The 24,893-nt window shown below is 39.7% G+C and overlaps 1 protein-coding gene across 2 annotated transcripts; it reads right to left on the bottom strand.

Annotated features, from left to right (window-relative positions):
- LOC121371527 (monocarboxylate transporter 2-like) lies at positions 1-24,893 on the bottom strand. Of its 2 annotated transcripts, XM_041497485.1 has the most exons (7): positions 24,809-24,893; positions 12,699-12,783; positions 11,401-11,666; positions 9,173-9,316; positions 5,673-6,593; positions 4,188-4,238; positions 1-2,608 (listed from the first exon to the last, which is right to left on the bottom strand). In XM_041497485.1, the coding sequence occupies exons 3-7, from the start codon at positions 11,624-11,626 to the stop codon at positions 2,355-2,357; spliced, it is 1,596 nt and encodes a 531-aa protein (XP_041353419.1). In that variant the 5' UTR covers positions 11,627-11,666; positions 12,699-12,783; positions 24,809-24,893; the 3' UTR covers positions 1-2,354. The 2 variants fall into 2 exon arrangements, with proteins under 2 accessions (XP_041353419.1, XP_041353429.1); XM_041497495.1 differs by lacking the exons at positions 12,699-12,783; positions 24,809-24,893 and having other exon boundaries at positions 9,201-9,316; positions 11,401-11,535.

Here is a 24,893-nt window from a genome sequence, read left to right as displayed (position 1 = left end):
AATTGTAATTTCAACGTCGTAATTGGTAAATCTGGACTAATCAAAAAATGGCGCCCATCTACAGTTCTTAGTTAAATATTCATACACTAACCGCTTCACATAAATTATACCATACAAAACAGATCGCTTCAGACAAGGGGGGTTGGGCAATATGGGCATGTGTGCCCACACACACACTTTTCATATATTATGCTTTATATTTGCTTTATAATAGTGTAAAAGTGTCTAAATATAAAAGTGTGCCCCTCCTCTACTTTTTGGCACCTTCCTACGCCACTGGTTATTTAACACTCCCTTTACCAAAGCTGCGGTGTACATGATTCAGGGTTTCTAACTAATCTGGCCAAATAAAACAAAAAAGGAACCTACATGCAGAAAAAAAAGAAAGAAAAAAGTACTTTCTGCTATATTGATGATCTTGTAGACTTCAGTAATATTACATGACAATGCCAAAAGTACACCTTCCATTGATTTATCAACCAAAGTTAGAATTTTTTTTTTAACAACAGAAAGTAATCTTGTTCATGCCTTGACCTTTATACAGAGATTGAAATCGACATTGGCTTCCATGTATGTATCACGCAATATTTTTCTGTCATTTTAGCACAGAAGGTACTTGACCATGCTGGTTATTTCCAGGTATTTCAAAACGTTTTACGGCCAACATGTAGATGTCATTTTGATGATATGACGCATCAGTGACAAAAATTAAATGGGATACAATACCTTAGGCAATACCTTTTGCTGAAAACTTTCGAGGGCTACACAGAGGCTGCATGTGTTGGCGGCGATTCGATAAAATTGTTAAGAACGTAATGTGTTTTATTTTTAAAGGCATATTGTCGCAGACCACTCATCTATTAATTGGCCCAACAAAGTATTACCTAAGAAAATATGTATTTGATTTGTCCATAAACGTACATTATTCAACCATTTGCGTAATCACCATAACCAACCTATTAATGATATTTAGTAAAAATGATTTAATTATGGCAATAGTCCATAATTCAAAAACTTAAATTGCAGAGAGGGTTGACATGGATTTCACTCCATCATGGTTCACTTAAGGTGATGCGATAGCCAGATTTGGTTTCCAAACATTGATGCAATTTTCATTTATTATCCATTTTTAGAGAAAGAAGATCATTAAATCCGTGACAGTATGCCTTTAAAGTAACTGATCATAGTTCGGAGGTACTCGTACGGTACCCTTTCTGTTGCCAAGGTTACAATAAGCAGTTGCCAAAAATATTTATACTTCGCGTCAATACCCTAGTTGTGTTCTAGAATTTCATTATCTTAACAAATAAAATTAAAACATAAAAACATAAAACAAAACTATAATCTACAAAATAGTCGAAAATCATTGTTTTAAATACGATTTTTTAAAGTTCCAGATGCCAGGAAAACGCGTTTTAGGCTTACAGAGATTTTAAGTTTTCCAGAGGGGAGTGGGAGCGGGCGGGCGGGCGGGCGGGCGGGCATGCCCCTGCATCCCTATACAAAACTCGGGCAACTTCATTTCCAAAAAGCCCCAGCAAATACCTAGTCAAACCCTCCCACTCGAAATGTTGGCTACAGGCCTGTTTACCCACATATACCAGTCTGTGTCGAATGTCTGGCTACAGGCCTGTTTACCCACATATACCAGTCTGTGTCGAATGTCTGGCTACAGGCCTGTTTACCCACATATACCAATCTGTGTCGAATGTCTGGCTACAGGCCTGTTTACCCACATATACCAGTCTGTGTCGAATGTCTGGCTACAGGCCTGTTTACCCACATATACCAGTCGGTGTCGAATGTCTGGCTACAGGCCTGTTTACCCACATATACCAATCGGTGTCGAATGTCTGGCTACAGGCCTGTTTACCCACATATACCAATCTGTGTCAAATGCTGGCTACAGGCCTGTTTACCCACATATACCAATCTATGTCAAATGCTGGCTACAGGCCTGTTTACCCACATATACCAATCTGTGTCAAATGTCTGGCTACATGCCTGTTTACCCACATATATCAATATGTGTCAAATGTCTGGCTACAGGCCTGTTTATCCACATATACTGGCTACAGGCCTGTTTACCCAGATATACCAGTCTGTGTCAAATGTCTGGCTACAGGCCTGTTTACCCACATATACCAATCTGTGTCAAATGTCTGGCTACAGGCCTGTTTACCCACATATACGTGTCTGTGTCAAATGTCTGGCTACAGGCCTGTTTACCCACATATACCAGTCTGTGTCAAATGCTGGCTACAGGCCTGTTTACCCACATATACCAGTCTATGTCAAATGCTGGCTACAGGCCTGTTTACCCACATATACCAGTGTGTGTCGAATGTCTGTGGTCATGACGTCATGGTCGGTCGCCCGGTGTCTACAGAGGACGAGGAGACCTCGTGAACTCTAACATCAAGTTCCCTGGCGTCCTCCTCATCAGTACAAGCATCGCCAAGCATGCTCGTGTCCTGACCAAGAACGTCACGTGATGCCGTGTCCTCCACCAACACCGTGATGTTTCTGTGGTCCACGGTCTTGGCTGCTGACGTTTTCATAAAGGCACACAACAAAGCGAAAACGCTTGACATGAGATAGAGAGATCCTGAAAAACAACAAAAGTTGCATAAGTGCTAAAGACAGAGCAAATACTCTTGACATGAGACAGAGAAAGAAAGTTTGTTTTGTTTAACGACACCACTAGAGCACATTGATGAATTAATCATCAGCTATTGGATGTCAAACATTTGGTAATGTTGACATATAATCTTAGAGAGGAAACGCGCCATATTTTTCAATTAGTAGCAAAGGATTTTTTATATGTACCATCCCATAGACAGGATAGCACATACCAAGGCTTTTGATATACCAGTCGTAGTGCACTGGCTGGAACGAGAAATAGCCCAATGTGTCCACCGACGGGGATCGATCCCAGACCGACCACGCATCAAGCGGGCGCTTTACCACTGGGCCACGCACGTCCCTCCCTGAGACAGAGGGAACCTAAAAAACAAAAGTTAGAAAAAGTCAACGTTTATTGTGTTTAATGACACCACTAGAGCACATTGATGTATTCATCATCGGCTCCTGGATGTCAAACGTTCGGTAATTCTGACATACAGCAAGGAGGTTTTTTTATATGAAACTTTCTCACACACATGACAACAAATAGCACGGCTTTTGATATACCATGTCAATGGTGGGCATTGGGCATTGGGACGAGAAAAACACCAGCCACAGAGAGGGTCCTCTGAGGGATTCGATCCTGCAACCAATTACTATTAAATGTATATCTGCAAAATGCAGAGTCGAATAGTTATTTGGCAAACTATAGTGGTTGATTACAAGAATCTCTCAATCTAGTACCTTGTCTACAGGAGGGCAGCCACTCCCGAGGAAATCCTTTACTGTATATTTCATCTATCTTTCACCGCCACAAAGAGGACTGCCACTCGCAGACTAGTTTACTAAATAAAAACTAGCACTGGACACGGAACTTAATCTTCATAAACCGGCTTCGGTGGCGTCGTGGTTAGGCCATCTGTCTACAGGCTGGTAGGTACTGGGTTCGGATCCAAGTCGAGGCATGGGATTTTTAATCCAAATACCGACTCCAAACCCTGAGTGAGTGCTCCGCAAGGCTCAATGGGTAAGTGTAAACCACTTGCACCGACCAGTGATCCATAACTGGTTCAACAAAGGCCATGGTTTGTGCTATCCTGCCTGTGAGAAGTGCAAATAAAAGATCCCTTGCTGCCTGTCGTAAAAGAGTATCCTATGTGGCGACAGAAAAAAAACAGTGTCAGAATGACCATATGTTTGAGGTCCAATAGCCGATGATAAGAAAAAAAAAATCAATGTGCTCGTCGTTAAATAAAACAAACTTAACTTTACTTAATCTTAATAATACATAAACGTGTAATAGCGTTTATCTGTACCTAGTAACCAGCCTCGGTGGTGCAGTGGTTAAGCCATCGGACTATGGACTGGTAGGTACATGGTTCACAGCCCAGTACCGGCTCCAACCCAGAGCACCCTCTTCTCTCTCACTACCTAACTAACAACTAACCCACTGACAGCCCAGATAGCTGAGGTGTGTGCCCAGGACAGCGTGCTTGAACCTTAATTAGATATAGGCACAAAAATAAGCTGAAATAAATGAAATGTATCTAGTATTTACAAACCTGCGAAGATGTAACTCAGTGTGTACGTCCCTGTAGTGTCCATGATCATCCCTAGGGGAGAAACAAGCATCTATTAGATAAATGTATGTGTACATCAAACGTGGATTAAGGTGGGGCCAAGAGTCTCCCCCCCCCCCCCCCATCCGCCATTTAAATAAAGTAATTGCATGACATTAATCCGTTACATGACTATATCCTAACCATTTACAATTGGCGCATGTAGGCCTATATGCCATTGTACCTAGATCGAACAACACATACCACGGATATTAATATGCCAGTTATGAAATCTGCTAGCAAGGACACATTCAAATAGATCTGAGGCTGGTCGATTCTACTATCTATCGCATCTCAAATGTCAGGTTGGATCCAAAGAAAAGTCTGTCTTAAAAGCATTGACTTAAAAGTTAAAGATAAACTTAAAAAGAAATAAATATTTATTTATATATACGTGTGTGTGTTGTGTGTGTGTGTGTGTTGTGTGTATGTGTGTGTGTGTGTGTGTGTAGATGTATATATATATGTGTGTGTGTGTTTTGACCACAGACATCCTAGTAAAGAATGTTCAGATTTGTTTATCAACACACCGAAACACGTTCCATAGTTTGCACGTGTATCACGCAGTTGCCCCGTACACGTGCGTAGGGTGTCATTCTCGATTTTGACCATTTCCAGGAAGGTCGATTAATCACTGTGGAACATTATTTCTGTCAATATTTTTCATTTTGTTGATCATACTGTTGTTAGTGTTTTGTTTTTAGTTATTTTTATTGTTTGAATTTGCGATTTACTGATAAAAAAAATTTAACTTTTACATTTCACTTCTGACCCAATCGTCCTTCAAGATCTTTGGTGGTCAAAAAACCTACTGTAATACTGAACTACTGGTTGTAATATTTGCCTAATTAATTCACTATTATCATATAACCATTCCCCACAACTAATATACCTTATAATTTTGGCAATTGTAAATTCTTATTAGAATTCCCCTACTTTTTTTGAAGAATATATATATATATATATATATACATGTGTGTGTGTGTGTGTGTATATATATATATATATATACACATAAAACACACACACACACACACACACATACATACATACATACATACACACACACACACACACACACACACACACACACACACATATATATATATATATATATATATATATATATATATATATACACACACACGTGTGTGTGTTGTTTTTGTTGGGGGTTTTTTTGTGGGAGGGTTGTTGTTGTTGTTTTAAACCCGATTTAACTGTACATTACAGACGTCTTCAAGAATATGAAGGAAACAACAAAATAACGTACAGGTATAATAATAATAATAATAATAATAATAATAATAATGAAATGAAGAGTAAGAATGAGCTTGGCCTAATTATCAAGTAACCAGTCACTTAAAATTGCAAGGCTTGAATATAATAGTTACGTAGGCTATAGTAATAAATATTTTGTCTAGTCCATACCTGCAATAGGTGCTCCACTCAGGTACCCCACACCTGCCATCAGCATAACAATCCCGAAACCAGTCGCCAGGTTGTGTAACCCTAGCAACTCCACCGTTATCGGGTTCATCAAACTGTTGACGCCGCTTATGTACAAACCTAAGCCGATGACGTACAGCAGTTGGCCGCCGTACGTGTCGGAGTACAACGGAAACGTCATAGTCAAAATGGCGGCCAGGCCCATTTGCCCGCTGAATAAGGAAAGACCGCTGATGTTTTCGTCGTTAGCGGCGAACCCCGTCAGAAGTCTGGAGGGGATGTTGGCGAGGCCCATCACAATGTACAGAGAGGCGGCGTGTTGTTTCGAGAAGCCGCGATCCTGTATGTAGTTTGGGAAATGAACCAGCGTTGCCGATTCCCCGGCATTCCACGCGGCAATGCTCAAAACGAAACACACAAAAGATCCTTTGGTGAAAGTGTTGATCACGTCCGTAATATAGTCCAACTTATTTTTTCTTTTCGTATCACAGATTTCTTCTGTAATACTTTTCTCCTCGTCGTTGTTTTCAGCTGTCATTTTTTTTTCTTCTTGTAGATTCCTGTCCATCTTTTTACAACAGAGACGTTGTAAGTAAGAACGTTTTTCATTGGTCCACTTCCTGCGTTTCTTCTCCGCCATATTCTTTTTCTTAACATCCGCTTCTACCGGCGATACCCTCATGAGCAAGCCAATGGCACAGAAGTGAGAACTGATCCCTCCTAAGATGAGAAACGTTCCACCAAGTCCATAGTGGTCCAGCACCATTCGAACAAAGGGCGGTCCTGCAATCATCCCCAGGCCGCCACCAGCCACCGTCACACCGGAAGCGAATGGTCTGAATCGATGGAAGTAGTGGCCCACGACGACCACAGCCGGGATGTATCCTAGACCTAGAGCCAGACCTGGAATACAAGCCCACAGAAAAAACCATTAGTAAACAAACAGCAATATGCAAATTACTGTAATCAGGGTTCATACTTTAGACGCAATCTTAGGCTCAAAACACATCGGGTCTGGGTTTGTGACTGGCGAGTAAGGTAAACAGACCCAGGCCTGGTGTGTTTTGGGCCTTAGCCTACGAAATCGTAAAACCATCGCAAGCTATGGCGTGTGCTGTAGTGAGGTCACAACCTACGATGGTTTTACGATTTCGTAGCGCTAAGATGTCTTCGAAAATAAGGGACCAGACACGAGTGGAGGAAGTTGTGCAGTGGATTTTAGACTGGTAATCGAAGATTTTAGGGAGTCGGGTCATGCTCCTACTCCCACCCCCACGAAATTTTTTTATTTTAAAAAGAACATTTGCTTAGAGTAAGGGGTTTGACCCCTAAACACCCCTCTGCATACGCGCCTGGTACTTTACAAAAATAATTTTAAAATTTATGTAAATGTTTGTAAACAATGCACATACCTGTACAATCTGAGCTATAAAACCATTAACATTTTCAGAATCGTCTTTTTGTACAAAGCAGAGACAAAGGGATGTTTTAATAATATTTTGACTGCTCTCATGAGTCGCTGTCAGGTATTTCGCTATCAGGAGGACTGCCACTTCCTACGTTAGGACTAACTTATTTCTAAATATAACCATTGCAAATTAATGAATTGTAAAAAAAAATACTCTTCATATTCATTGGTAAATGTAAACATCGTAAATAATTTACAAAATATTTGGTACAAAATCAGGTTACAAAGTGTTATGCATGCAAGAACTACTTTTGAAGTCATGATCGTGGGACAAAAACAAACACCGGTTAGCTCCCTTTGCTGACGGAACTCTTCAGTGTGATTTTTGCTATCATCAAAACAAGATGAATACCTGTTTCCATTATTAGTTAACCAAACATGACAGAAATAACCTTCTTTAGGCTCGGATCCAGAAAGGGGTTTGTATGCAAATAAAGTTATATATTAGCGTTAATGCACTTTAAAAATAATTGAAAATTTGTTTCCGTTTTAAGCAGGGAATCAAGACCCCACCCCCACCCCAGCCCACACACACACCGGTTTCGCGCCTGTTCTGATACAGAAAATGTTGAGTTGGCCACAGATCACAGTTATCTTCTCATTTGGTTGACCGGAAATATATCCGTGTAAGTAGTCTGATTACGCTATATGTTTATATATAGCCTTAGTGGCTATAACATTTTTTATTAATGTCAGCAGGCCCATGGATTTTTGTATGTACCTTTGCCTGCCTGGGGGAAACATACCTTGAAAAGGACAACCCCTGTTGTCCAGCTCTTTCTCCCAGAATATTGGTTTAAACAAACACACCCACTAAACCTGGCCGGAACACACCCATTTTATACAAAAATCACTACTTTTGCATGGGCCAGAATTTTTACCACAAACAAGTCTTCAATGTCAACAAGTTATACATGTTTACAAACTACATGCTCTCCCCTGTCAACCTCAGTCAAATAGTTGCCACTTCATGAAATAATTACAGTCAAACAGCAGACTACTTGCGCGGACAAATGAAAAAATAACTGTGATCTGAGGCCGTCTGCCGTTTGACTGTGATTATTTCATGGCAGGCAGCTTTGAAGTGGCAACTATTACACTGACGTTGACTGAGGAGAGCATATAGTTTGCAAACATGTGTAACTTGCTGACATTGACAGGGGCGTCGGCTGGGGGGTCGGGGGGGGGGGGTCCGGACGAAACACACACACACACACACACACACACACCCCGCTGAAGCAAATGGTCCGCTTTCAGAACTAAAACATACAGGTTTATACATAAGGAGTTTCTGGTGGTGCAAAAACAATAGAAAAAGGGTCCACTTGGTTCATATTCGACCCCCCCCCCCCCCCCCCCACCCCAGGTCCAGATCACGCTACGCTACTGTTTTGTGGTAATCCCAGCCTATGCAAATGCAGTACTCTTTGTGTAAAATGAGTGTACTCGGGTCAGGGTTAGTGGGTGTGTTTGTTTAAACCAATATCCTGGGAGAAAGAGCTAGACAACAGGGGTAGTCCTTTTCAGGGTACGTGTCCCCAAGGTAGCCAAAGATGGATACAAGAATCCACGGGCCTACTTGCTACTAATATTAAAGTTGCACACCCAAGGCAATAGTTTCCACCTGTAAACATGGACACTTAATGTCCATGCGTTTGGATAAAGTTACAACAGAGTGAAACAACAGTCTTTGACTCTGTAACGGTCAAATACCCTTAAAAAATAGACTAAAATCCATCTCCGTAACTGTTACTTCTGAGACGCACGTGCGTTTTTTAAAATAAGAAAAATGCATTTTATGATATTAAAAAACACCAGGATGACCAAAGACACTTTCGGATGTGCGGAAATGGATAATCTGAACAATAAAAACAAAACAAAAAACGGCTGTAATAGTGAAAACTATGCCTTAGTGTTTAAAAACTAGGGTCTGTCCCTTTAATGAAAGGGCTATAGTCACTAACGCTATATAGAAACATATAGTGTCAGTAAATGTGGTCTGTGGCTAGTTTACCCATGAGGACCCCGAATGTGACAAGCACCATATCGAGACTGTGAGAGAGGGAGGCTCCCACCATGGCCAGCACTCCGAGAATTCCGCCCAAGAACGTTGTGGTGCGACATCCCAGCCTGTTGATCACCAAACCCACGCCGGGACCTGAAACATAAGTTAAAGGGACATTCCTGAGTTTGCTGCAATTTTTAAGATGTTATCGACTAACAAAGACTTTTTAACGATTTTAATTACATACAGTCAAACTTCAATCACTCCACCTTCGATCTCTCGATCTGAAGCGGCGATCCCGGCCGAGTTGCTAAACAAACTAGTAATAACGACCTTCGAAAACTCGATAAACTGTATATTAAACGTGTTTCTGATCATTCTAATATTTGTACTAGGTTAAATTTCATTTTATTTCCTAAAATAATCTTTTTTCGTACGTACGAAATTATTTGAAGACTAAATCCAGTTTGGGCTTCTTACAAATATTATGACGACCAGAAACACATTGAATATATAGACACTGATATTCTAAACAAGAAAACATATTTAATATGTAAGTTTAATCGTAGAAATATTTTATTAGTCAGAAACATCTTACAACCAGCAAACTCAGGAATGTCCCTTTCGTTTTTGTTTTGTCGATAAGCCTTTAAATTTGTTTAACCCAATGGACCCACAGACGGGGATCAATCCTAGACCGACCGCGCATCAAGCTAGCTAGTTATATTAGTGTTATCTAGAGCACATTAACTTATTAAATTGTCGTCTTATGTATGTCAGACGTTTGGCAATTCTGACACTGTATAATAATATAATTTCCATGGGATACTTTAATTATTGGGTGTGGTGGGTCTTACACTAGGCTTTACTCACAAAAAACAACCGCCGTGTCGATAGCGGATAAAAATGGCGGCGTCTATTCCTGTTGTATTTATGAAATTCATCTCTGTACGCAATATTTAGCACGATGTGTGGACTGAACCTGAGCGTAAAAATATTGTGGATGATTAATGTTTTTAAAAAAAATTTCAGTTATTTAAAAAGGATACTTCAAACGGACGGGATCCCTTTGAACACCCCCCCCCTCCCCCCTAGGGCCGGAGCTAGCGGGGGGCAAGAGCAAGATTGTTGATTATGATGTATTAAGTATGTAACCTCCCTGAAATGGCTGTAAAATGATATTTCAGAGCCTGTAGATTTCAAAATTTCATCGGGGGGTGGGGGATGCCTCCGGACATACTAATGTATTGCGCCTTCAATGCCTGTTCTTTCCAAGAATTCATTTGCCCCCCCCAAAAAAAAACCCCCCCCCCCCCCCCCCCCAAAAAAAAAAAAACCCGAAACCCACCAATCCTAGCTACACCCATGTTCTTGATCAGTTCAGGTCAGGTCAGGTCAGGGCCCGTGCTTATAAAACTTTTAGAGTCCAGAATCAATCTCTAATGACGTCACATACATACAATTTGTATGGCGTTGTCATGACATTAGTGTGTCAGATAGAGTCTCGAGTCCGGAAAGCATTATAGGAATTTAAAGAAAATTCTTATCGTAACAGTTTAAGGAGTATTAGACTATTAACTACTCAGATGTAGCGTGTTATTTACAACGTGTGGGGAGTCGTAGTATTACGGGGTTATTTCAGTAGGGAGCCATTTTTCTACTGTAAAAAACTTTTTTTTTGTTTTTTTTTGGTTGCCAAGAAAAGAGACCGGGGAGGGGTCAGTTTTCTACTGGAGTCAAAATATCATATTACACCGGCTCCTCCGTCCAGGACAGGTGCTATAGATTGTCCAAAAAAACAAGTTTTTGTTTAACGACACCACTGGAGCACATTGATTATTAATCATCGGCTATTAGATGTCAAACATTTGTTAATTCTGACTCGTAGTCAACAGAGGAAACCCGCTACATTTTTTTTTTTTTTTTTTTTTTTTTGTAATGCAGCAAGGGATCTTTTATATGCACTTCCCACAGACAGGATAGCATATACCACGGGCTTTAATGTACCAGTCGTGGTGCACTGGTAGATTTTCCTTTACCATAGTTTGACACCCAATAGCCGATGTATTTTTCGTGCTTGGGTGTGGTTAAACATTCATTCATTCATTTGGTGCACTGGTTGGAACTTGAAATAGCCCAATGGGCTCGCCGACGGGGATCGATCCCAAATCGACTGCGCATCAAGCGAGCGCTTTACCACAGGGCTACGTCCCGACCCTTAGATCATCCGACGTTACCTGACAGGCACTGCATTGCGACTAGGAGCGAGCCAACGGCCGACGTCTTGGCAAGGTCCTCCCCGTATTCGTCGAGCAGAGCCGTCGTGAGCACCCCCGCGGAGTAGCCCATAAAGCCGTTAAGGAAGACCGCGAAGAACGTGCCGCACAGCACCACCCAGGCCCACCCCCGGTCCATGCGCCGGTCCCGGTCCCGGTCCTCGTCTAGTGGGCTGTCTGTTGGCATCTTTCATACCACGCGCGCGCGGCCAGTAAGGATGTTCAGTCTGAAAAGAAAAGAAATGAACAAGGAAATGTTTTATTTAACGACGCACTCAACACATTTTATTTACGGTTATATGGCGTCGGACATATGGTTACGGACCACACAGATATTGAGAGAGGAAACCCGCTATCGCCACTTCATGGGCTACTCTTTTCGATTAGCAGCAAGGGATCTTTTATATGCACCATCCCATGGGATAGCACATACCACGGCCTTTGTTACACCAGTCGTGGCGACAGCGGGTTTCCTCTCTATATATCTGTGTGGTCCTTAACCACAATTCTGACGCCATATAACCGTAAATAAAATGTGTTGAGTGCATCGTTAAATAAAATATTTCTTTCTTTCTTTTTTTTATCCTATTATCACTTGACATCAAACAACTGTCTCCCATAGCAACTATTTAAATTGTTAATTACCCACCTAACCGGAGCGGGATTTAGCTCAGTCACTGTCCTCGGTGGCGTCGCGGTTAAGCCATCGGACATAAGGCTGGTAGGTGCAGGGTTCGCAGCCCGGTACCGGCTCACACCCAGAGCCAGTTTTAACGACTCTAAGACTACTACACCCTCTTCTCTTTCACTAACCACTAACAAACTAATCCCTAACTCACTGAACTGGACAGACAGCCCAGATCTGATAGCTGAGGTGTATGGTGTGCCCAGGACAGCGTGTTTGAATCTTAATTGGATATAACCATGAAAATAAATTTTAAAAAAAGAAAGAACCTCAGTCGGTTGAGTGCTCGCTTGAGTTCGCAGGATCGAACCACCTCTATGGATCCATTCAACGAATTGAGTTTTTTTTCTCGTTCCAACCAGTGTTCCACAACTGGTCAAAGACCGTGGTATGTGCCTTCTTGTTTGTGGGAAAGTGTATATAACAGATCCTTTTCTGCATTAGGAAAAAATGTGGCGGGTTTCCTGTGATGACTACGAGTCAGAAATTACCATGTTTCACATCCGATAACCGATGATTAATTAATCAATGCGCTCTAGTGGTGTCATTAAACAAAACAAACGTCTTTACCCACCTAACCTGTGTTAGAAACACAGCTCACGTATGAATTGCCTGTCCAGTGGGCTGCTTGTCTTCATCTTTTATACGACACAACCAGTCTGAAAAACAAAAACAAGTGACTGCTGAAATATCAAGGTTACACACCACCAATAATTACTCCATGCAGTTCAAATACAATTTCTATGTCAGAAAATATTCTTTGAAAAATACAACTGTCGAGAGGGTCATATGATTACTCATTTTAGGGAGTGCTCTCAACTGACATGTACAGTGTAAAAATAAAAAATCAACATAGGTCGACCAATAAATGGCTCCTATGCCAGGTTTTGATATTTATTTACGGATGGACACAATCTTCTTTTTATATTTTCTTCTTTTTTTTTCTTTTTGAGGAGGGGGGTTGCATATGCCAGATTTTGATCTTTACATAGAAGTGGGGGGAAGGGGAGGGGTGATGTGCGATCCCCTCCCCGGTTCCTATGCGCCTGGTTTGGTGAAAAAAATATGACCAGAAATGTAAACTTACGATGCCCTTATTTTCGCATTAGCTTTATACGATTGACGTTTGTGGTTCACAGCCCATTAAGCCTGGCTGAATTCAATTATTTATTACCGTAAGCATTTGCTTACTGGTACAAACAATATGCATGTATAACTATACATGAGCAATCAATCCAGACAGAAGTATAGCTAGTGGAGAAGACAAATAGACAACTGGAGCATGATACATTTATAAATTATCCAATTACAAAATGTCTCTACTTAAAGGTGCAGACCCTAGTTTCAGCCCGTGAAAATAGACGCTAAGTTTAATTAATCTACAAACCTGCAACACGTTTGAATAAAGTTACAACACAGTGAAACAAGAGTCTGTAACGTTGGAGCGGTGAAATATCCTTAAAAAACAGGCTAGAACTCGATTCCATAACGGTTTCTTCTCAGACGCACGTGCGTTAACTTTTTGTAAAATACGAAACATGCATTCTGTGATATTAAAAACACCAGGATGACCAGAAACACTTCAGATGTACGGAAATGGATAATCTAAACAATAAAATCTTAGTATAACGACTGATTACAGTTACCAAAAACAGCTCTAACAGTAAATCATATGCCTACAGTGTTTAAAAAAAACTAGTCTGTCGCTTTAAAGGTTTTGACCAAATATTTTCCCAGATTACAAAGCATTTTTTTTTTTTTTACATTTGAACAGTTAGAGCAACTCTATAAATTTAAACATAGAATGTCTAAACCAATATTAGTTCATGCCTTAATTCATTCTTGTTATTACCACCGTTATCTTCATTTTCATTTCATTTACCGATCCAATTAAGGTTCAAGCACGCTGTCCTGGGCACACACCTCAGCTATCTTGGCTGTCAGTTCTGGACAGTGTGTTAGTTGTATGTTGGTTAGTGGTCAGTGAGGAACAAAAAGAGGGTGTAGTGGTCTTACAACTACCCACTGAGTTGTTAAAACTCTGGGTGGGAGCCAGTATCGGTCTGCGAACCCTGTACTTACCAGCCTTATGTCCGATGGCTTAACGACGACACCACCGAGGTCGGTACCGTTATCTTAATCTTAACAACACACGAGTAAGCCACCAAACATCACCAGGTAATACACTTGGGTTCACTCATCAAAGTATTAGTTAAATCACCGGCCTCGGTGGCGCACTGGTTAAGCCATCGGACTATAGACTGGTAGGTACAGGGTTCGCAGCCCGGCACCGGCACCGGCTCCAACCCAGAGCGAGTTCTTAAGGACTGAATCGATAGGTGTAATACCCTCTTCTCTCCCTCATTAACAACTAACAACTAACTCACTGTCCTGGACAGACAGCCCAGATAGCTGAGGTGTGTGCCCAGGACAACGTGCTTGAAACTTAATTAGATATAAGCACGAAAAGAATTTGAAATGAAATGAAAAGTAGCCAAAACTAGCGGCATAAAATGTAATTACCTAAAGCTATGTCAAAATTAGCAAATGTTTCACATCCAATATTTTCATTCTTACTTATTTTCGTGAAGGTATCTATAGTTTACCGGCCTCGGTGGCGTCGTTGTTAGGCCATCGGTCTACAGGCTGGTAGGTACTGGGCTCGGATCCCAGTCGAGGCATGGGATTTTCATTCCAGATACCGACTTCAAACCCTGATTGAGTGCTCCGCAAGGCTCAATGGGTAGGTGTAAACCACTTGCACCGACCAGTGATCCATAACTGGTTTGTGCTATCCTGCCTGTGGGAAGCGCAAATAAAAGATCCCTTGCTGCTAATCGGAAAGAGTACCCATGTAGTGGCGACAGCGGGTTTCCTCTCAAAATCTGTGTGGTCCTTAACCATATGTCTGACGCCATATAACCGTAAATAAAATGTGTTGAGTGCGTCGTTAAATAAAACATTTCTTTCTTCTTTTTTTTGTATCTATAGTTCTTCCCACAAGGAACACTTCTTTTTCTTTTTTTCATACTATCAGTTATTTATTTGTGAGTCGATTGTTTTCTAAATTGTACATAAACAATAGTATTTGGTGTTTTTCTCGTTATTTCCAAAACAGTTTTACTTTTCTTCTTACGTCAAACCAAACTGGAATTATTTACAAAAACACATTTTTGTAAGAAGTTTAGGCGGTCTGTAACTGAGTTTCAAGTAGGCCTACGCTGACCATGAAACACGTCACCTATCTGGGCTGGCTGTCTGATTAGTGGTTAGTTGTTAGTGCTTTATGAGAGAGAGAATTCGGTGTAATGACATTATACCTACACACTGAGTCGTTAAACTCGCTCTGGGTGAGAGCCGGTACCGGGAGTTGAACCCAGTACCTACCATTTTAAGTCCGATGGCTTAACCACTACATCACCGAGGCCGGTCTTGACATCCACTAGCCGATGATTAATATATCAACTTTAACTTTATCTTCAACTGATACGTAATCATTAAAACAAAACCTAAGGAATACATTTCGTATCAAGGGACGGGCCGTAGCCCAGCAGTAAAGCGCTCGCTTGATGCGCTGTCGGGTCTGGGATCGATCCCCATCGGCGGGCCCATTGGGCTATTTCTCGTTCGAGCCAGTGTACAATGACTGGTATATCAGAGGCCGTGGTATATGATATTCTGCCTGTGAGATGGTGCATATAAAAGATCCCTTGCTACTAATGGAAAACTATAGCGGGTTTCCTCTCTAAGACTATATGTCAAAATTACCAAATGTTTGACATACAACAGCCGATATTTAATACATCAATGTGCTCTAGTGGTGTCGTTAACCAAAACAAACTTTACTTTTTTACTTTACAAAATTCTCTCTCTCTCTCTCTCTCTCTCTCTCTCTCTCTCTCTCTCTCTCTCTCTCTCTCTCTCTCTCTCTCTCTCTCTCTCTCTCTCTCTCTCTCTCTCTCTCTCTCTCTCTCTCTCTCTCTCTCTCTCCCTCCAGTTGGAGATGCCAATATTATATCATCGTGTCCTGGTTCTGTTTTTACTGCCCACTCCCCCACACCCACCACTAGTGATTTAGGTTAGATATGACCCTGATATTAACACTCACAATATTTCCATAACACAACACCGTCTAACGACATCGGATCGACAATCAAAATTATGGTTTGGAAATGGTTACCATTCTGCATCCCTCTGTTCAGCTACAATCAATGACGGCCAAGTGTGATGCAAATACTTGTATTCCATGTCAAACTGACCCCAGACGTCAAACAAAACGAAAAAATCACCAAAACAAATCACACATTACCGACATGATTGATTAAATTTGAAAATTAAATAACAGTGTGGACTTTTTTTTACCATTTATGTGATCTGTTCTGTTTTATTACAGTTTATAAAAACGTGTTCTGTTCTTTGCGAGGTGTATGATTTTGAGAGCTTCGTTGCATTGCGGAGTGTTATTTGTGACTGCAAAGGAGTGCGTAGGCGTGTCCAGTCTTAGAATCACTGCGCTGTTTAACACAACCTTGCAAAATAGAAGAAAAACAAATTCTGTTGGTTTCTGGGGGTTTTTTCTCTCGCTCTCTTTTCTTTTCCTTTACAACTCATTCTAGCGTACATCATTCGCCTGTGATGTTTAATTGAAAACAGACACGTAACAGTACGGTCACCATGGGTGTCGATCGTTGGGGGACGAGGAGGAAGCGTTCCACCCCCTCACTTATCAACTTCGGGGTGGGGGGGGGGCATCATAAGAAATGCCCCCCTCCAAATATTTGCTGACATATAACGTAATTGATCACCATTTCACCATTCGACCATTTGTATAGTCACAGACACAATAGTCAAGGGGCCAGAGCCAACAATTTTTTTTTTTTTTAAATTGTTTTATTTAACGACACCACTGGAGCACATTGATTAATTGATCATCAGCTACTGGATGTCAAACATTTGGTAATTCTGACACAAAGCCGCTACATTTTTCCTAATGCAGCAAGGGATCTTTTATATGCACTTTCCCACAGACAGGACAGCACATACCACGGCCTTTGATCTACTAGTTATGGTGCATTGGCTGAAACGAGAAATAGCCCAATGTGTCCACCGACGGGGAACGATCCTAGACCGACCGCGCATCAGGCGAACGCTTTACCACTGGGCTACGTCCCGCCCCTTTAAAAAAAATAAAAGTGTCCGGAAAGGTATACTTTTGAATCATATATTTTCTGAACCAGGAACATGTCTAGTTTATGAAAAGTAATGATACCGACGTCAACTCTCTTGCCTTTGGAAAGAAAGAAAGAAAGAAAGAAATGTTTTATTTAACGACGCACTCAACACATTTTATTTACGGTTATATGGCGTCAGACGTATGGTTAAGGACCACACAGATTTTGAGAGGAAACCCGCTGTCGCCACTACATTGGCTACTCTTTCCGATTAGCAGCAAGGGATCTTTTATTTGCGCTTCCCACAGGCAGGATAGCACAAACCATGGCCTTTGTTGAACCAGTTATGGATCACTGGTCGGTGCAAGTGGTTTACACCTACCCACTGAGCCTTGTGGAGCACTCACTCAGGGTTTGGAATCGGTATCTGGATTTAAAATCCCATGCCTCGACTGGGATCCGAACCCAGTACCTACCAACCTGTAGACCGATGGCCTGACCACTACGCCACCGAGGCCGGTCCTCTTGCCTTTGGATGCTAAAGCTCAAATTGTGACCCCACCCTCGAGTGCATTTGAGTGAAATTTCATTTCTTACGTATTACTCAGTAACTGGAGTTAATATAAATTTTGACCTAAAACAAATAGAAACACAGTTATTTTTGGTACCAAAATGTTCCAGAAAAGTAGCTAAACAAAATATCAAAAGAACTATAGTACTGTCGGAAATAGAATAAAAATAATTTTCGTCGATTATTTCTTACATATTAAACTGACAAGTAAATATTTTGTAAATATCTATTTAATGATAGTCTACCTAATTTAGCATTTACTTGTTTGGGCTCTCACTGATGTTCAAGGTGGTGTTTACTCTTGAAATTAAAAGAAAAATGTCAGTAAACAGGTGATTTGTGCACTTTATTGGAACAGACTATAAAAAAAATTGGTCAACATGTGTCAATTTCATTGCTGTTACAATATGTGAGGGACTGTTTCTGATGATGTTTTACCCCTATCCCTCTCCAAAACAAAATATGTGTAGTCATTTATAAGTAACTTTTGAGCACAACTGACAAAAACCATTCTGAGTGATCCATTATACCGGTATTAAAGGTGCCATCTCAATGTTGCACAATGACAGCTATTGCAATTTTTATTTTATTTTTTATAAAATTTTGATTTAACATTTAAAGAAATACCTTTAACAATATCCCCATCAAAGATTATAGGAAATAATTTTATCTACTGGTAGAAAATACATTTTTATTGGAGAATCTTTATCACAAACAGATGCTCGCATATAACTATGATATAGCACCTTTAAATGGTTGCAAGATTGTGTAAATTTCTAATGTATTTATATTGAATTGATACTCAGTAAATATGCTTGTCATAATTAATAATGTATGCTGTAATTCAAAATAATCAGTTAGCTTGCAGTTTTAAATTAAAAGGTTGTTTACGGGTAAATGAAATCGACACATATCGATCAAAATGTGTTATAGTCTTTTCCAATAAAGGTCACAAATCATCTTTCAAATTTCAAGAGTAAACACCACCTTGTACATCAATGAGAGCCCAAACAAGTAAATGCTAAATTAGGTAGAGTATCATTAAATAGGTATTTACAAAACATTTACATGTCAGTTTAATATGAAAGAAATAATAGACGAATATCATTTTTATTCTATTTCCGACAGTACTTTAATAAATTAATTCTGTGTAAAAAAAAAAAAATAATAATAATAATAATAATTTTGGGATAAAAAGAGCGATTTTATGAGAAAAATGAGGAAAAGAAGAGATTTAAAAATATGTAATAATCATGGCCGATTTGAATGCAATTTGTTTTATTATTGCTGTATAGGATTCCCTGTAAAATATATTACAAGGATTTTTTTTTGTGTGTAAATCTGCATAGCTTTGAATTTTAAAGAAACATGTTATTGTTTATTAATATTTGGATATACCGTGTTTTAGCACAATATTCTACAAGCTGATCTACCGCATGCATGTACTTATATATGACATCAGTTTAACTTTGGATATTGGCGGACTATGCTTCACTATTGAAAAAAAAGTTAGGTCACGCACTGTAGATCACGTGGGTAAGTCAGCCATTTTGAATTCAAGAAGGCGGCCATTTGTTTTATAGAACAATATAGATGAAATGAATATAGTGAATATTTGAATGTCATAGACCAAATGTCAACGTACGTGGCGAAAATCTTATATGCAATATATGACTATAAATTATAACTTATAAATATGACTATTATACCTCCCCAATGTATTAACTGAAGAAAGGTATAATTTTTTAAATAATATATAACTGGATGTTATTACAAAAACCATAACTTTGCACAACAAAAGTGTATTACGTATTTGCACAGGTACCCCATACGAGTGTCAAGCACAAGGGTACTTGACACGCACAAGGGTTTCTGTATGAAAAAAAAACACAAGAATTTTGATAGTATTTCTTAAGCAATACACGCCCCCTACCTGACTCAACTATTTTTTGTATCTCCCAAATTCAAGGGCCAAACATCTGTGAAAAGTGGGTAAATCACCATGAAAGTTAAACTTGATCAGTAACAGTACATGATAAAGTTATATACAAAATTTCACCTCAGTATTTTCAGGTATTGCAAAACAAAAGTCCAGAAATTTTGTTTTTAAATCTCTTAATTTCAAGGGCCATAACTCTGTCAAAGATGGGTAAATTGCCTTGAAAGTTAAACTTCATCTGTAACAGTACATGATAAAGCTATATGAAAAAATTCATTTCATTATCGCAAGGCCTTCTAAAAAAGAAGTCCGGAAAACCAATTTTCACATTACCTAAATTCAAGGGTCATAACTCCGTCAAAATGGGTAAATCACCATGAAAGTCAAATTTGATTTGTAACAGTACATGATAAAGATATACGCAAAATTTCAGATTAATATTTCAAGGCATTCTGGTAAAACAGTCCGAAAAACAAATGTTCATATCTCCTACGTTCAAGGGCCATAACTCAGTCAAAAATGGGTAAATCGCCATGAAAGTCAAACTTGATCTGTAACAGTACATGATAAATCTATACACAAAATAAATCTATACAGCTCAATATCTCAAAGCCTTCTGCAAAAAAACACATCCGGAAAACATATACGGCACAGACGGACGGACAGACAGACAAACAGGACGGAGATGAAACCTATAGTCCCTTCCGGTTGGACAGGTAGGGGACTAATTACATACAGTTATTATCGAGACGATAAACAGTTTTTGACACTGTCGCCAATTACTGTCACCGATGACCAGACTTGACCCAGTATTAACTGTGTTGTTTAAAGTTCCGTGCACTACTAACGTTGACTCAGCCTGATGTTATCCGACTATAGATATGATATAGTGCTACATATAAATTAAAGGGACAGACCCTAGTTTTTAAACACTAAGGCATATTTTTCACCTAGAACCTAGTTTCAACCCGTAACAATGGACACTAAATTTGGTTAATTTACAAACCTGTAACAAATTTGGATACAACAGAGTGAAACAAGAGTCTGTGATGTTGAAATACCCTTAAAAATACACTAAAACGCGACTCAATAACCGTTACTTCTCAGACGCACGTGCGTTTTTAAAAATATGAAAAATTCATTTTGTGGTTTTAGTAACAACAGGATAACCAGAAACACTTCGGTTGTACAGAAATGAATAATCTGAACAATACAATCTAAGTAGTGTTTCATTTCAGGTATCAAAAAACGGCTTTAATAGTGAAAAATATGCCTTAGTGTTTAAAAACTAGGGTCTGTTCCTTTAAAAAAAAAATGTCATATTCACTGGCCATATTTCAACTATTTCATGGTATTTATTTACTTCAGAGGCGCCACATTTGCACACTAATAGCAAGTAAGCTTCTTCTTTTCTTTTTTTTGCTTGTTTTTTTTCCTTTGCATGGACCGCAGAATATCAAATATTTGACATTCAATAGCTGATGATAAATAAAACAAGATGTTCTAGTGATGTCGTTAAACAAAACAAATAACCTTTTTGTATGGACACGGTAAAATAGTCTATAGGAAAGCCACTAAATATTACATAACTTGCAGTCGCAAACGAAAGATGTCCAGTATTGTCACACCTAAAAAAAAAACCATTAGTTTGAAGATGTTTTCATAGAAATGTAGAAGGAAGGAAGCAAGCAAATGTTTTATTTAACGACACACTCAACATATTTTATTTACTGTTATATGGCGTCGGACATACGGTTAAGGACCACACAGATATTGAGAGAGGAAACCCGCTGTTGCCACTTAATGGGCTACTCTTTTCGATTAGCAGCAAGGGATCTTTTATATGCACCATCCCACAAACAGGATAACACATACCACGGTCTTTGATATACCAGTCGTGGCGCACTGGCTGGAATGAGAAATAGCCCAATGGGCCCACCGACGGGGATCGATCCCAGACTGACCGCGCATCAAGCGAACGTTTTACCACTGAGCTACGTCCAGCCCCGTTACATGTAGATGTCTTACTCTAACCGAATCAGATATCCGTCAGTGGGTAGTGCTCACTAACAAACTTGGTTACAGTCAATGATGGATACAAAATGTGCTAGTGATCTGGAACCGACTAAGTGACTATGTCGTATCTCTCACCTGCCAGTAGTCCAGATACCAACTTGACTGGACTATTTGCTCAACCTACGGAGTTTCCAACTGAAACCAGTATCCGGCAATCTACGACATATACCAGTATCCGGCAATATATGATATACCATATATATATATATATATATATATATATATATATATATATATATATATATATATATATATATATATATATATATACACTGACACACAATGAAAACGCAATATTTTGTTGTGATTAATGAAATATTTATTGGACTTAAAATAACAATTTATGAGAGGAAGATGGTGGATGATTACCATTCTGGAGAGCAAACAGTAGTCTTGCAGCACGATGTCGCGGTGTCATGATGTTACCGTTGTACGGGCGTCTGCATCTGAGTCCAGCCGTTCTGAGTCGACGGATGACCGTCATCGGATGGATAGGCCTACCATGACGTCCTATCGTGTTGCTTGCTGTCATCGTCGCAGTTCTGAACCGGTCACGGAGGTGGTGTCGTCGAATCTGCCGATCTTGGCGTGGGGTCGTAACGGGACGTTGACCAGGTCGAGGTCGATCACGGACACTTCCAGTCTGTTGATGACGTTCAGCAAGTCGTTCAATAGTTGATGGATGGACTCTGAAGGTCCTAACAACTTGGCTTTGCGAAGTCTCCCCTTGAACCATGTCCAACGCTCGCTCCCTTTGTTCTTCCCTGAGTCGTGGCATTCTTAATGTGACGAGGAATATGACATCGTTACGTGACTGTTATGTGTCCACATACTGGCATTTCGCGTGCATTGTATGCAGCATGATTGAGCATGTAGTGACTGCATTTCACACCATTTTGTGTGTTTCTGCTATTGTATGTGTAACGAGAACAAAACCAGGATTAAAACCCAGACAAAAGTATCAATCAATGGCTTCCTCTCATAAATTGTTATTTTAAGTCCAATAAATATATTTTTCATTAATCACAACAAAATATTGAAAAATATCTGTTTTGCGTTTTCATTGTGTGTCAGTATATATATATATATATATATATATATATATATATATATTTATATATTATTATATATATATATATATATGAGGAGAGAGATATATGTGTGTGTGTGTGTGTGTGTGTGTGTGTGTACGTATGTATGTGTGTGTGTGTGTGTGTGTACGTATGTATGTAAGTAGAGAGAGAGAGAGGTAGAGAGAGAGAGAGAGAGAGAGAGAGAGAGAGAGAGAGAGAGAGAGAGAGAGAGATATGAATAAAGATAGATTGATAGATATATAGATAGATAGAACAGATAGACACATAAGAGAAAGAGAGAGAGAGAGAGAGAGAGAGAGAGAGAGAGAGAGAGAGAGAGAGATGGATAAAGATAGATAGATAGATAGATAGATAGAACAGATAGACACATAGACACAGAGAGAGAGAGAGAGAGAGAGAGAGAGAGAGAGAGAGAGAGAGAGAGAGAGAGAGAGAGAGAGATACACATAGACAGAGAGAGAGAGAGAGAGAGAGAGAGAGAGAGAGAGAGAGAGAGAGAGAGAGAGAGAGAGAGAGATACACATAGACAGATAGATAGATAGATAGATATTTGTATAGCTACACCTCAGTACATTTAAAAGCTATGTCATGTTGAACATGTGGTTATTGAGAAACTTGATCAAAATCGTAACGTCATAATGTTACGGTGTTGACAAAATTTAACATAAACACACATTTTCATCTCATTATTGTTGATTAGCTATGTTCAGTTGCCAAGGTATCTTCGTAGCATCCATTTATGGTGATCTCTGAATGAATCATATTCATTTAATACATCAATATATTCATTATTATGGCCGTTACGGTGTTGACAGAGAATAAACATTCGCAGTGACCCATCCCTTTTTTGCCTGGTCATTTGTAGAAAAAAAACTAAAATTGACGTCACTTTTCGTTAATATCATTTGAAAAATGGTGGTTTTCTCTACTTAGAAGGAATCATGTAACATGTCTTGGTCTATCATTATACATCATATGCTGTCCAGGGCCCCGTGCCACGAAGCGATCGTAGCGCTAAGATCACTTTAAATGCACAAAGTTATGAACTTAAGATGATCTTAGTGCTAAGATCGCTTTGTGGAACGGAACCCAGGACAGTCGGTTAGTTGGTGGTGGTTGGTGAGAGAGAAGAGAGTGTAGTGGACTTACACCTATCCATTTGTCATTAAAACTCGCTCTGGATTGGAGCCGATACCGGGCTGCGAACCCTGTACCTACCAGCCTGTAGTCCGATGGCTTAACCACTGCGCCACCGAGGCCGGTTCATTGGTGTCAACGGAGTTGTAATTTACTCCAAGGTCAAGAAGTATTCAGTTATTAGCAAATACACACATCAATACACTACTCTCTCTCTCTCTTTCAGGTTGCATAGTACCAAAGAAGAGAGTACCGTGTCAAGGTTCGACGTGCACCGTCAAATATTTACGGAGTAAAAGCAGCTGTGGGTGTGATTGGTAGTAATATGTGACATTGATTATTTGTGCAAATACTATTATCCATTGACAATAAATAAATACACTTTTATTTGTTATACAGTTGTTATGCAGTATATACCAGAGGTTGAAACTAATGCGGGGTACCCCCAAAAATGGAACTTGAATTTTCAGCAAAAATGACGGTTGCTATTAAAAACATAAATTAAATCTCTTAAATGATACGTGACCCCCCATTTTCTTGCAGCTAGATTAGATGTGAGGTGCCACACTTTCTATTGCTGTACTTCCTGGGTGTGTTGAAACGCTGCTTATATCAGTTTTATTAGTAAACGTTAACATTATCGGCAATAGGAATTGATTTGGTCTAATGGAACCTTCACTTGTCTCATCTCCTTACCTCTCGACGCAAGCCCAGTCAATCGCCAATGCCAACCAAGAATCACACGTATCCATAACTGCAGTAACCCAACGGCGCCATTTCG

This window comes from Gigantopelta aegis, chromosome 1 (genome assembly GCF_016097555.1).
Source record: "Gigantopelta aegis isolate Gae_Host chromosome 1, Gae_host_genome, whole genome shotgun sequence".
Taxonomy (NCBI): domain Eukaryota; kingdom Metazoa; phylum Mollusca; class Gastropoda; order Neomphalida; family Peltospiridae; genus Gigantopelta; species Gigantopelta aegis.
This window is presented reverse-complemented; position numbering and strand designations above follow the sequence as displayed.

Bases quoted from the DNA above. Each gene is read 5' to 3' on its own strand.
- LOC121371527 (XM_041497485.1), bottom strand. From the start codon at position 11,626: ATGCCAACAGACAGCCCACTAGACGAGGACCGGGACCGGGACCGGCGC. The intron at 9,317-11,400 runs GTAACGTCGGAT...CTTATGTTTCAG, and splicing joins CGCAATGCAGTGCCTGTCAG to GTCCCGGCGTGGGTTTGGTG. The intron at 4,239-5,672 runs GTATGGACTAGA...TTTCTCCCCTAG, and splicing joins GAGTGGAGCACCTATTGCAG to GGATGATCATGGACACTACA.